General features: G+C 37.8%; 1 protein-coding gene across 2 annotated transcripts in view; it reads left to right on the forward strand.

The window, feature by feature from the left end:
* CRIM1 (cysteine rich transmembrane BMP regulator 1) overlaps window positions 1–15124 on the forward strand; it is a 201098-nt gene that overhangs the window by 183016 nt on the left and 2958 nt on the right. For both annotated transcript variants that reach the window (XM_076334241.1, XM_076334242.1), the window contains 5 exons: window positions 3434–3649; window positions 5360–5581; window positions 10099–10293; window positions 11284–11406; window positions 12836–13023. In XM_076334241.1, coding sequence (XP_076190356.1) covers window positions 3434–3649; window positions 5360–5581; window positions 10099–10293; window positions 11284–11406; window positions 12836–13023 — 944 coding nt within the window. The remainder of the gene's footprint in view (window positions 1–3433; window positions 3650–5359; window positions 5582–10098; window positions 10294–11283; window positions 11407–12835; window positions 13024–15124) is intronic.

Consider the following 15124-nt stretch of genomic DNA (forward strand, 5'->3'; position numbering starts at 1 on the left):
ACCTGGTCTAGTAGAAGGTGTCCTTGCCCACGGCAGGGGGGGTTAGAACTAGATGGTCTTTAAGGTCCCTTCCAACCCAAACCATTCTATGATTCTGTGATTGTAGGGGATGGTATACTTCATATGGATGGGGACAGGTTAGCATGTCAGTCTTGCCTTAGATAAACATTCAAGATTCAAAATTTAAAATGTAGGATGGTTGTTCCAGTTCCAGCAATTCTGTTGTTAGGTCCCCAAGACCCATTCCTGATTTCACTCTGCTCATCAGCATACTTGTGCATATTGATTTACCTAACACATTCAGAACACCTCAGAGCATTCAAATAAGAGTAATGTTAATTTTGGTCTTTCAGCAGCACCAGTGGCTAGTTACTTTGTGTACGGAGAATGCGTTTGGGTAAATCCATTCATAAGCCTAATGTTCAGTTCGTGGAAGAAAGATCAGTATGAGATTAGCAGTAGCTATCTTCTCACGCTATACATTTCTTGTCGATGAGATCAGTGTTTGATTCTGAGCACCAGCAATGTTGGTCTCTTGTATAAAAGAGCAGTTGCTTACCCGATAGTGTCCATTCCTTTGAGATACAGTGTCTGCGTAGGTTTCTCTGTCTGACATCTTTCCTGCTTTCAAGATACTAGTCACCTAGCTTCTGTGTTAGCAAAGTCATACTTGGTGTAAACTCTTACAATGCTAGGGCAGACACAGCATTTTTTTTTAAAGTGATTGCATATATAAGTGTATGAATTAATATGGCCAAATTAGTCCCAGTGTGGTTTTGTTTCCCTCACTGAGGTTTTATATTTTTTAGAAATGTACTTCTGATTTTATTTTGCAATGTATTGATTCCCCACTGATGTTGTTAAATAAATATCATGGCTTTCAGTAGACAGGAATGCAGTCTGGAATTGTGAGACTGTAAGCACGTCACTCGAATGTGTCTGGCATAAGGATATTGAAATAATTGGCAATCCTGATGTACTGAGTTTTAAATTGCACTGTTGACCTATCAACAGGGAAGTGGCAGCTCTCAGAGGTCATTTTTCAGACTGAAAAAAAAGTGGTTACGTTCAATTCCATATTTAGTTAGTTTTCAAGAGAGCAAGATATACCTTGACTGCTACAACATTCACTATAACTGTGTTTCTATATATGAAGAGGTTTAAGTGGATTGTCGCAATGCTTATGAAAAGCTCCAGGTTTCCTGTAAGATTTAGAAAGCCGTTAACTGCTAGTGTTTTGCAGAACCATGCTATCCAGAAAGTGTGTATTTGTTTGGCTCGTTGCTCCTTCAGGAATATAGTAGTTGTACATTTGTAGCAAATCAGTTGCAGTGATATATCAATGCTGCTAAGGGAGCAGTAAGCAATACCGTGTGTACAGCAGTACTATCTGGTTATGCTTTTCTGATTATGAACAGTAGAAGGCCTGTGACTTTGCAGAGAACTAAATGCAAAGGAGATGACTCGGAAAATTTCCAGAAAATAATTAGTACTGCCTTTGGCATGGTGAGTTAGGATGCCATTGCATAAAATGTCATATATTGTTCCAGCTGAAATAAAAAACAAACAGTGACAAGGCAGCAGACCAGCTATCTCACTTCAGGTAAATGCTACTGAATGACATAGGTGGTTCATAAATGTAAGCAATAGCAAAAGCATAGCATAAGCGAATCGGTGAAAGATAAAATAATTCCCTGAAAGAAGAAATGCGCGAGTACTTTGTGAATAGAGTAAGACTGGCCAGAGTCAGGTTCCTTAAGTTCTACGGATCATTCTCCAGAAATGAAAACAAATAATTGAGTGGTGTGTTTTCTACGTGGCAATGTTATAGAGCAAAGGGCACAAACGCCATTCTCCAGGCGAGTACAGCAGTGCTACGAATGTGGAGAGAAGCACACGCACGTTCTGAACCTTGGCCTGGCTAAATGACTAGTGGAGCTGCTATCCATTTAATTTTTCTGTTCCTTAACCAAGATATTTGCATTAGGCATCTTTAGAATTAAGTAGGAGAAAGGGACCTTCAGAAAGTGGTTTAGAGATGTAGAGTCGTTACCTGGAAGTCACTTTCTCTTCCCCTCCATTCATAGCACAGGAAACCTGAGGCAGCTCAGTTCTTAACGTAGGCACCTAACCTAGTTGTCTAATGTTAGATGGGTTGAATTCAGGCTGAAGGACAACATCACTTACAAGCCTGAAGCTTCATGTTGCAGCACGTAGCTTCCAAACTCATGGCTTCTGTAGTTGAATAAAACATGCTGTGTGAGGCATCTCGATTCCTATACACAGTGTGTGGAAAAAGCTGGTGGACTCACTCCAGGTCCAAAGCAACCAGCATGGTAAGCTGGCAACTGTTATTGCACTTATTGCCCCTTATGTGGGGGTGGGCTTCAAAGCATTTTAAGCAGGCTACGGGGATGCAGTTCGTGGTGTAGGCTTTTCTTGATGGTAAGTGCTTAAACACTTTCAAAGTGCAGGAGAGGTTCCTTTTTTATTTTTAAACACCAAAAGGTAAAGAGAGTTCCCCCATTTTCTTGATACCCCAGTGGTTGGAGGACACTCGTGCTGAACAAGGGAAACGGTTTCAGTTCCTTTCTTAACTTGAAGGTCAAATCTATTCTCTGAACTGCCTGGGTTAGAGGCTGTGTGAGTCTTTTAGCCAGGGCTGTAGAGGTAATGTAATTAATTGTTTGAAAAGGAATTAAGGTTCATTTGGTGAGATACAGTTACTGGAAATACGAGTCTACACACTGCAGCATCCCCTTGGGTCCAGTTTTTACTTCAAAGACTGCAGAGTATTTATTTATTTATTTAATGAAACAAAGTGATGAAGCACTTCTGCCAATGTTAAGTGCTTATATGTTTTTAGGGGTTTGGGTGGGGGATTCTGTGGTTTTGTTTTTTTTTTTTTTTTTTTGGTAATCTGGCACCAAATGGTACAGACACGTATCACTCAGGAAACTTACAGGCAGACAGTTGAATCTGGACTTCCTAAATCCCAGACGAGAAGCATACTTACCCATCCTTTCAGGAATTGCACTGATGCTAATACTTAGCAGTTAAGAAACTGTCCGATCAGTATAATTTTTCAAAAAATGACAGTTGTCTCTTGGAAGTCCTACATGACAGGTTGGTTTGATTTTTTCTGAAATGCCAAGAATGCCTGAAGTTATCTCTGATTTATATTAACTAGCATTTATTCAGACTGATTCTCAAATTGTTTCTTGTTTATATTTTTCCCATTTTCTGTGAGATGCAGATGACATAAAGTCAAAAGTGACATAAAGTCGAAAGAGCTTCATAAAGAATATATTTATAGCTGGTTTTGTTATTCCTAATATTTTCAATAATAACAGAAATTATTAATCTTGGGTACATTTGTTAATCACTAGAGTCACAGTCAATTTTGCCTCTCTTCCAATTCTGTTTTTCCCAGATGAAATAATTGTGCAGAAGCCAGAGCTCACCAGTCCATCGATCTGTCATGCTCCTGGTGGGGAATACTTTATAGAAGGAGAGACATGGAATATTGATTCTTGCACACAGTGTACGTGCCACAGTGGACGTGTCCTGTGTGAGACTGAAGTCTGTCCACCTCTTCTTTGCCAAAACCCCACCCGCACACAGGACTCCTGCTGTCCACAGTGCCCAGGTATATATTGACAACCAGCTTTCATCAGAATCCTTTCTTGATCTGAGAATGTATGATGTGAATATTGAATGTTTCCGTATGTGCACAGTTGGTTGTTGTGCTGCCTTTGTTCTTTAGCAGTTTGGAGTGAGAGCCCGCAGTCCTCTCTTTCAACTGCAAAACTTGACTGTGTGCAAGAGATATCTTACATGTAAAGGGGAGCTGTGGCATTGAAGTTTGAACACCTTTGAAGGCGATCTAATAATGTAAGGGTTGCATGAGAACCAGAGTCCTTAGTTGGAAGGTTTATGAAATACGCACTGGCTTGTTTATGGAAACATGCAGGATTAGAGAAACTTCAAAAGTAGTCAAAGTGCTAGGCAGTTACAGGCTTGTTTCTTTTTCTTTCTACATGCCTTGGTTTCTGTGAACCTTTTTATTACTATCTTGTCTATTTGGGATTTGGTTTCAAAAATACTTCTGTTTGCTTTTACCTTCACCTGGTATAATTTGAGAGTGACTTGAAGGCAACTGAGTAATATCAAAGCATTCCAGCCCAGCAGGTGTGCCAGATTCCTCCTAGACTGCCTCACAGTGTCAAGAAGGTAACAGGATTTGCTTTCCCCCAAGGAAAGAGGTGCAAATATAAATAAATGTGAATTCCTACTTTACATAGCAAATGGGGGACTTTGTTGCAGTGGAAATTTAGTCCAAGCCTGTGAATTGTATGTAAACTCACTGAGATAATATTTGTCTTTATTAAAAACAAAATCTAAAAATTTTACTTTATGAAAAAAAATAGGTTTTGCCATTTCTTCTACAGGATGTTTGTTGGTTTTTTAAGTGGTTTTTTTCTGACAAAATATTTTCAGTAAAAAAGTTAGCCAGTTCTCCTGACTTCCATTTTTCTCATTATTAATAACAGCAAACATTAACTTCAAAATACTGTTTGGAGGAGCTGATCTTTCCTCACTCACTATGTAAGGAGTTTAGTTTCATAACTTAACAGAGATTGAGAACCTGATCTGAGTGCCCTTATGAATCCTTTTTTTCCTTCTCCTTTTCTTATATGTTCTCTGCACATACAGTCATATTTATTGATCCATAATGTCTGTTAAGATACAGCTTCATTGCAAAAATGTCTCCCCCATGTGCAGGCATGAGAATTAAAGCGGACCCATTGGCATCAAGCTGAAGCCTGACCAAGTTCCATTTGTTTCTCAACAGCTTATAATTAGCTAATATAAGTCCACTAGCAAAGGCGACAGCAGCATAATAGCTTTTCACTTTGCATCATTCAAGGATTTGAACTGACATGGCAGAAGCTGGGATTCAAGTTTTAGATTTAAAATTTAATCTGTCTAATTTGAGGTGAATTCCTGTATACCATTCAGTTCAGAGCATTCAGAGCAGCTTTCTGAGGGGCTGCTTCTGATGGTGATTATTTTTCACTTTGCTGTCTTTTTTCTCTTTTTTTTCTTTTTTCTTTTTTTTTTTTTTTGAGTAAACTCAATAAAGGTCTACATGAACTTTATTCTAGAGCACATCATAAGATCCTCATCACATGTAAGGACTGAAGAGGCATAAGGCTCTGTCCTTCTAGTTCTCATGAAGTAGTGAGCCAATGTGTTACAATTCCACTGTGTTCTTCAAGAGTGAACCCTCTGTTGAGGAAATAGGAGGGAAGTTAGCTACTGTAAGTTAAATAACATAATCTGTTTATATTTACAGATGAGCCTCTTCAGCCCTCTTCATCAAGCAATGAGAGCATGCCTAGTTATTGCAAAAATGATGAAGGAGATATTTTTCTGACAGCTGAGTCCTGGAAGCCCAATGTCTGCACTAGCTGCATTTGCATGGATGGTGTGATTAGATGCTACTCTGAGTCTTGCCCACCGGTATCCTGTGAGAGACCTGTTTTGAGAAAGGGACAATGTTGTCCTTACTGTATTGGTAAGCAAATAAAAATAGTTGATAACTCGCTGTTCCCTTCTTGGGAATAAGAAAGAAGTTTTATTTCCAAATTTAACTATGTTTTCCCTTTTTTGGGGACATGCAGTTTGTGCCTTCAGTTGAACTGGAGCGTGAAATCTGCATAGGGAGCTTTGGGGATCATGATTTGTGGTTTTGAGGTAGAAGTGCAGGAAGATATGAAAGTAACTTGCCTGCAAACTTGAGAGGACATCCTCCTGAAAACTTGGTAATATACCTTACTAGATGAAAACATTATGCAAAAATTGTTTTATTTAAAGGAAGATCTGCCAGGTAACACGCGTGTTATGTCAAGATATGTGGTAATATGAGGAAAATATTAATTATGACTGCAGAAGATAAGCTGAAGCATTATGAAATTTCACAGAATGGAGAAGTGTTGATAAGGCATCTAAATTACAATACAGGAAAAAACAGGAAGTTCATTAAAGATAGTTGTAGAAGAGGCAAAATAATATATTTGAGAAAAAATTCGGGAAAATAATTTTTTTTAAATACTAAAAATGCATGAAGAATGAAGGGCCACGTGCTGGTTTTGAATTTGGAGTTGAAGTAAATGGTGGATGCTGTAGATAGTGAAAATTGCCAGGCATTTTCAAAGTTGCAGGACTTGAGATTCCTGATCACTTTTTCATTGTATTTTGAATAGGAGTATTTATGTACAGATTACTTTTTTGTGAGTTCTCAGTAAGTACAAAGGCTATAGAATGGAAGCTGCTGGTAGAGAAGAATTGTATAATGAACTTACTGAAATTAAGTCTTTGTAGCATTGTTGGAAAACATTCAGAGCTTACTATAACCTTCATTTCCAAAAGTAGTAGGGGGAGATACAGTAGAAAAGAATTCACTAAAAAGGAATATAATAAAATAATCGTTAATTGAACATGTGAATCAACTTGCCCATCTCTAAACAATACAGTTCTTCATCAGAAAGATGTCAGAAAGGTTGTGAAGTCCTTTCAGATATGTACCATTGATACAGCTCTTGAAATCTTTAATTCATTGCAGAAAAAGTATCTTTAATAATAGGTGATACAGTTTTATAGGCTATGCAAGGAATTCCATCAAAGAAATGCCTGGAAAAGTTAGAAAGTATCAAAATTTCAGTTGCCCTCGGAACCCTACTTAGATTCCTGATGAGGACATTTTGAGGGGAAAATACTATGTTAGCCTATTACTATTTTCTCATCGTGGTTTGCATACAAAATGGAGAGGATTTAAAGTTTCTTTGACAGCTGTCTTTCTGCAGGCTTTTCTTCCAGTGATTGACTTTGCAACCATAAAGATCGTTTTAATCCAGAATACATTTAAATGTTAAAAAAATACGAAGTGTATGCAAAGCTGGGCAATCAAACCAGTGGAGTCAGAACATGAGCCTTATTACTGTACTGGAGAGTCCTTTAGGTCAAGGAAGGGATGCACCACAGGGACTAGTGCCATGAACTACAAAAATAAAACCTCTAGAACTTTGTGCCTACACCTTGCATGTCAGGTTTGCAAGTATATACACACAACGTGTAGATAAGGCTTTAATTAATTCTCTGTGAATCCCATATAGTTGCACAATATTGCAAATACTTAAATGTGTGAGCTGTAAAAACCTGATGTTTTTTTTAGTAGCAACTGCTCAGCAATATGAAATACAGAAGCCAGATTTTAATTAGTGCTCAGATACGAAGACTTTCAATGATGATACATTTTATTAATCTAAGCTGTACTGTGTTGTCAGTATGTTTTGTGGTCTAAATAACTGAAATTCATGGAAACTTACTTTTTTAATGGTTTCTATGAACTATATACTCTTGCCTGTAAGAAGAGTAAGGTCGTGCATTTAATTTGTCTTCCTCGTTCTTACTGTTTTCCTCTTAATTTCTTGTGAACAGTGAAGCACGTCTTTGTACAGATTCTTCCTTACTATTTTCATGTAATAGTTGATAAAATGTTTAGTAAGCAAACTCTGTGGAAACAGGCCTTCTTCATTTATTGGAATTTCAAAAATTATGCACTGTATTTTATTCTGCTTCTTTCTGGATCCAGATCTGGTTAATGCCTAACAAGATTCAAATTTAAAATTTTACAGGCCTTGGATGCTTTGTTGTTTGTCTGAATCCTCAAATTCATCCTGTGTGTTCAACATTCTTCTTTCTCGTGCAAAGAAAGATTAATTTGGAAAGATAACCTCCTACTCTGGAGCGGATAAAGGGATATCTATTTGGTTAGAAACAAGATTAGTCTTCTGTGGAAAACGGAGCAACGACTGTTTGTTTACCAGATGAGATTGATTTACTGGTGCAGCTAGAGGAAATTTGAGAGAAGACAGGTGGAGCTAGACATGATATTCTGAACTGCATTTTTGTAGTGGGTTTCTTACTGCAAGTGTCTCTTGTTTCCACTGTCCTTGAGCACTTGTTGGTGTTGTGGCCTTCATCTTCATCCTGTGCTTATACTTGCATAGAAATGGACACCAAAATGGGAGACACACAGAGGATACTACTTTCTTAGGACTAAAAGTTTCCTCTCGAGGTTCAAAGGTGCAACACTACTGTTGTGATTTTACCCTTGTTCATTCTTCTAAAAAACATTTACTGTATTAAATTGTGATGTGTTCTTTACAAACTTGCAAAAGCTTGAGCAAGTTAAAGGACTTTTCCAGCCAAACCAGCTATCCTGAGTGGGACGAGGTAGCACTTTTGGGAGCAAAACAGCCCGGAGTGCTCAGCTTTAGGTCTGCATAGGTAATGAGCAGTAGAGGACTGCTCAGGCTGTGTGCCTCACCCTCTCCCCAGCCATATCTACTTTCTGACCAACACAGGGCTCCACTGGCTCTGTATGCCAACATGCAGGTCACCTATGGAAGAACCTAATGTGCTTTTTGCAGCTTGCAAACACCTTTTCCTCCCACTCTTGCTTTCCCATGTCCACCCCATATTCACTTACAAAATCTTCTACTTGGAGAGGTTGGGACGCATACCTACAGCCATGGAAGCCATGGGATACCCATACCAAGGCCCACTGGAACATTTATGCTTTTCAGATAATTCCATTAGTATTTTCACAATAGTACTTCTTGCTGGTCTCCTTTTGCATTTGAATTTACTCTGTCCAGATCTGTTGCGCTGGTCTGCTGACTGCTAACCTTGTTATTCCAGATGATGTCAGTCTATTATGTTGTCGCTAATTAAAAGCTGTACTGATGGCCAAATTATTTAATAAGGCTTTTTATTTATATTTGGGAGGTAATTCTAACTGACATATTTACATATGTAATCTGTCTGACTGTTAAACCAGTATTTCTCTGACAGCTTAAGAAGTTACTTTGCGATTTCATTCTGTTATCTCATGTGTATGCTTAATCTGCAAATTCATGTCATCAGCAGGTTGCATCATAATAATTTGTGCTCTAAGAAAAAAAGATAGTGAGAAGCTAAGATGAAAATGAGGTGCTGCTTGGCTTTTGGAGGTTCTGCTGTGTAGTTTTATTTTGATTATCTATCTATAAAGTCCTAGAGCAGCAAAAAACATCCTAGGCTAAACAATTCATGACTGTCTTATCAGTGAAATAGAAGGTATACTGCAGACCACCTAAAAGGCTTGCGTAGCACGCAGCATAAAAAAAATGGTGTATTGAATGCTTAGGCAGAAAGTGTAATGCTTCTTTTAAGTGTTTTCCCAAGACCTACTTGCTTCATCAAGTCCAGGCCCCTATTACGTACTGTGTCAAAATCTATCTGAAAAGTTGTTAGTTTTACAGCTCTCAATCTTTGGGAAAGGTGTTCTGGAACCTCACTTTTTTCTGAGGGTTAAGATCACACCAATTTCCAATTTATATAATACTAACCATGAAAAAATGTACTGAGTTTGGTTATTGCTCTTTTCCTGGGGTTTTCCACTGATGCAGTTACAGGGAATGATCAGATCCTCTTTGAATCTGTTTTATCATAATAGTCTAAGCACTTCTAGTTCTGTCACCTGAGAGTTGCTTCATCCTTCTTGGCATCCAGCCTAATCTTTCCTTCAAGTATTCCAGGCTGAGTTCATCTTTCTTGAAGCTTGGTAATTAGAAATGTAGGTAGTCTGGATTTTTTCTTAGTTAAATAGGATTTACTAGGAAACAAGGAGGAGGAGGAGTTGGCAGTCTCAAACAGTCAAACATTAAAAAAAAAAAAAAAACCACAACCATTTTTTCTTCATTTTCACAGCACTTTTGATATAATGATGTGATGTCCCAATCATCCATCCTCTAGCTTCTTGCATGAGGAAAATGAGGAGAAGCAGACCAGGCTAATTACGTACTTCATAAAGAAGCAGAAATGACACTTTTATAACAAAGATTTTCTGGAAGATGTGGACAGGGTCTTTTAATTACAGCTGGGATTTCGTCGTAGCTATCGTTTCACTTTGGTGTTTGGGGAAGAAATCAGATTTGTGTGTAATTGGCCATTACCGCATGATCACACCACTCTGTTTTCCTTCAACAGAAGATACAGTTCCAAAGAAAGTGGTCTGCCACTTCAATGGGAAAACATACGCAGATGAGGAGCGCTGGGACATTGACAGCTGCACACACTGCTACTGCCTGCAGGGTCAGACTCTCTGCTCCACTGTCAGCTGCCCACCCCTTCCTTGTGCTGAACCCATCAACGTGGAGGGAAGCTGCTGTCCCATGTGTCCAGGTAATGTGATGTGACAACCCAGATTATTGTAATGCTGATTTTCGAGCACTGATAATAAGGTTTTTTTAATTGGTTTTTGAACGTCAGTCCATGTTTGAACAGTATCAAGAAGACGAGACGTTTTGACTTCAGGAAAATGAATATTCTTAACAGACAGGCATATTGTGCAAATATATCGTTTGAATTTTACTTATTCTGAGAACTGTGAACTCAAAAATTAGTTGCTTGTCCCTGCTCTGTCCTTTCACAAGGTTACGGAAATACATGAGTGAAGTAGGACAATGAATATTCTTACATCTCTGCAGATTCTGTCAGTGATTAACGTTTCTGTCTTTTCCGAGTCTCTTCATTACTTTTCAACTATTGCATTGCTTTATTTATCATTTTAACTTGGCTTAAAAGTAATATGAAATTTTCTTAGCTATGGCCACAAGGGACATAAGAATTGCAACTGGTTTTTAATGCTAGTCCTGACAGACTTCTGCAGGAGTTTGCTCATCTTATTCAGTCAGCTGGTAACTACTTCCGACAGGACAAGTGGGGAGATTCAGCAGTACCCCCTCTTGCAGTTCTGCTACTTTGAGGACTACAAAAAAAGGAAGGCAAAGAAACCAGCACTGACAGTTAACGTATCAGCTGGGAAAATGTAGCCTTCCCTTGGTTATTTTTGTTGTTTAGTATCACAAATGAGCAAAGCTGTAGTAAAGTGTGTATTCTGAAATGGTATTTTCAAAAGCAAACTTGTCCACACAAGTACATCATCTCATTCACGTTAGGATAATGATAATGGCAGCAGGCATGTATCCTGTATACAGTATGAAACAGGTTTTAAAACAAAAACCCAGACTAGCAACGGTGAAAATTCTGAAACAAATTAAAGGATTCATAGGACAAAGCACTGCAGATGGCCAAGTATATTTTCTGAATTAAGAGCAGCACTGGGAAGTTAAGCAGCCTGTAATTTGTGAAACACGTTATCTCATTTCACAGAGATGTATGTACCTGAACCTACTAACATCCCCATTGAGAAGACAAATCATCGAGGAGACATTGAACTAGAAGTACCAAACTGGCCAACACCGAGTGAAAATGACATCATCCACATTCACAGAGGTAAAATCTGATACAAACTGGGCTAACTTAGGTCTGTGTTTATTCCCCATGTTTTAATGCATCTACTTGTTCTATCCAGGTAGCATCTGTGTAATGCTTTGAAAAGGTGGTTATCTGAGAATATTCTTCAGTGCAGAACTCTTACGTGCATTTTGCTTTGAGTATAGATGAGTCAGTCTATTAAATTATATTTATGCAATTTGGTCTTATTATGATTCCATCTTCAGCTTGGAAGAAACATCTGTGTTGGTATGATGGAGTTCTATAAAATTAAGAATGCAATAAAATGATGAATGAGTCATTCTGCAGTGTCTTTTCTGATACAAAAACTAGAAAGCAGGCTGTTGTCAGGACACTGGAGTCGATAGACGTTCATTTGATCTATCTGGAATTCTTACATTGATAAACAAAAACGGGAAAACATGTACCACAACTTAACATATACCATAGACAAATGCCAGGAAAAAAAAAAACCAACACTTCACAGGTATAATGACACAGGGCTAATAAAGTTGTCTAAGGATGTAAATCCATTTTTTGTTTAAAACTGTGCTGAAATCATTATTCCGGGGTAGGGGAAACACTCTATGACACAGTCTTTGTTAACCTTTTCTAATTGAAGGACTACCTAAACTTGTATATATTTTTTTTAAATCCAAGGATGATCTCATAGCACACTACTGCTTGGTGGCTAGGAGAAAGGATACATGAAATGTAACTGCTTTATAAAATTGTAAGCTTACACTTTATAATTACAGCATTTTCATTTCTCACAGGCATTAGTAGCTGGTTTGCAACTATCCTGGCTGAGGAATTATAAACACACACTGCAAGTTGTGTGGGAATGTTGTATATGTCATTGAAAATTGCCATTCTTTGCAATTACATGCAAAACTTGCTACAGTCCTAGTAGACTGCCAGCAGTCTGTTTTCACAGGCTGAGTGGTGCAACTATTGTAATATGTTCTCAACAAAGGAGAGAGCGTACACATCAGAATTGTCTTACCAGCTTTTAAAGAAGAAAAAAAAAAAAAGAAAGAAAAAAGGGCTTTCATCCTAAGACTTCCAGATTTTCCTCGGCATAGAAACACAGGCTGATTTTTTTACAAGTGGGAATTTGGTTGTGAGCAGCTAAGATGATGCAAACGCAACTGAGCTAAGAGGTTATTGTCAGACTTGCTTGTTATTGTGCTTTAGCTTCCATCTCATTTCCTCTCATTTTGATGGCCTTTTCCCAGCTAATATAGTCACTATATAAGGAATTACCTTTCAGTTGTTCTAATTTATATGAATAAGGTTACATTTCGGGAGAGAAAGTCCAAATTCATGTGAGTGACAAGATCCACGACTGCGACTTTCATCATTACATTCTTCTTTATGGTCAAGGCCCATTTATCATTACTAACAAACGCTCACATTTGCCTTGCAGACATGAGTCATCTCCAGGGAGAGTACAGAAGTGGCGGCGGACCGCACCCAAGTGAAGATGCGTCAGTTAGCTCTGTTGCCTTGGTGACAATTCCAATCACGATAGCGCTGTTACTGATCATCGTCCTTCTGCTTGTCAATCAGAAAAAGCAGTGGATTCCAGTGTCTTGCTACAAAGCTCCAACAAAGGTGCCGTGTTTATGTCTGTTTCCAGGCTTTCACTTTTTTGGAAAACAAAAGTAACTAGAATACTGCGTAGGATGCAATTGAGTTCACATCATCTGAACTCTCTTAAATTATTTTCTCTTTATGTCTTAAACCATTTTATACCAGTCAGTCTGCTGGTATTTATTTAGTGTCCTAACTGACTTTTTTCACTATCAAACAAAAACATTTCCTGCTCCATATAGTAATGAGTTGTCACTAGATAGAAATCAAGCTCAGCGAAAAAATAAAAAAAATACCCAACTCTGTATATGTGTAGGTAAATACATGCAATTTTCTGCAGTCAAACTCGTAAGAGAATATTTTTGCTTTCTTAACTTTCATCCACTTTAAAAGTGTTGTCCAACATCAGGTACTGTAGGTACTAGTAGTGTTTATCACATTTTCTAATAACAGCATCATATGGTTCTGGGATTAATATTTTAAGAGAGATCTCAGGAAATCTACCTGTTAAGTATTCTGAGACTACCAAAAAAAAGGAAGAAGCAGGTAGCTTGGAAATGAACAGTGAAAAGAGCATTGTTTTGTTTTGAGTAATAGTTCTGTCAGCAGACTAAGCCCTTACTCCATATTCAAATGCCATTTATATCAGATCCCCAATTTATCCCACTTATATTTCCTAGTTCTAATCAAACAGACTTTGTCCATACTCGGAACACAATTTGAGAGCATCTTTTCTTCAGTTCCAGCTAGAAGAGTAACTTTAAAAATTAAGTGTCCATATTCTTTCTGTCACTGCTGTAGAGCTTTAAAAAAAAAAAAAAGTCTTTTTCCAAAACGTTTACAAATATAGTCAGAGCATAAAGTTGAATTCAATTGTAATTAAATAGGAAGCATGAAGAATCAGTATTATTCCAATTCCAGTCTTTCAAGACAAGTGAGCGATAATCAGTTTCTGAATTTCTTAAGGAATGCATTTAAAAACTCATTTTTAACTCTAATGTATTCACTCCTAAACTCTCAGAAAGGCTGCTATGTGACAAAATAGTTGAAGCTGAAGTAAAAATCACAACTTTCTAACTGTGGAACTATAATCAATAATTCTATGTACTTTTTTACTTCTGAAACATCATTTTTTTCAAATACTTCTATTGCTGAAACATTTTTTCAGTGTCACCAAAAGGCATCGTCCATATGCTAAGAAAGCGCACTTTAAGCCTCATACAGATTCAATGCAAGACCGTGAATACGCTGAACTCGGATTTCTTGTGAGGGTCTTTGTCCTAAATGTAGCTTTCTTTTAAGGTTTCTTTAACTAGGTGTCACTCATGAGTTTCTCCTATTCCTTGCTGGGCAACTGATGGTTCCTAGTAATAAATTTTGGCAAGCCTGGTTTTGGCTTATGTTCTTTCTGTTCAGAATAGTCCAGCTGTTCAATAAAGAACGAATCACCAACTGTGCTTAAATCATACCAATACCAAAAGAAAGATTACAGAAAGGATGTTTAAAATTACAGATGGACTGCTAATGTTTAGCCCTGATTCCGTTAACATTATTGAACCTTCTTTGTGAATCCAGTCCACATACTTTTGAAGAGCCAAATGTAAAACATTCTACAACAATGTTTTGTAATAAATATCTGGGTAGAAAAACCTTTTTGTGATAAAGGTTACTGAATGTAAATTCTTAGTAATAAAAGCCCTTCTGATTTAAGTCTTGGAAAAACAAGCTACACCAGTGGAAACTGGAATTTTCAAGATTTGTAGCATGCTTATAGTGTGAGCATTGTCACTAACTTTGTATGTATACATAGAGTATGCTTACTGCCTGTCCTCCTCCGTGCTTAGCCCAGAAATATTTAAGGTAGTGTGCACCCAGCATTGTTTCACCTTCCTCTCAGCTGCAGAATCTTTCAGCTGAAGGATCCTCAAACAGAGGAATGGTAGGACCGGATATGGGAATACCAGAGCTCCGTTCAGAAGATGAAAAAGTGATTTGGAAGAGGGTGTTGGTCTGTTACTGTGCCTGGCATAAGCCTTTACCAAGTTTAGCAAAAGTCCAGACTCTTTCACTGCCGATTCGATTTTGTTTTGTGCTTATGGACTTGAACCATAAACATTTTTTT

The sequence above is a fragment of the Aptenodytes patagonicus genome, chromosome 3, assembly GCF_965638725.1.
Source record: "Aptenodytes patagonicus chromosome 3, bAptPat1.pri.cur, whole genome shotgun sequence".
NCBI classification, from domain to species: domain Eukaryota; kingdom Metazoa; phylum Chordata; class Aves; order Sphenisciformes; family Spheniscidae; genus Aptenodytes; species Aptenodytes patagonicus.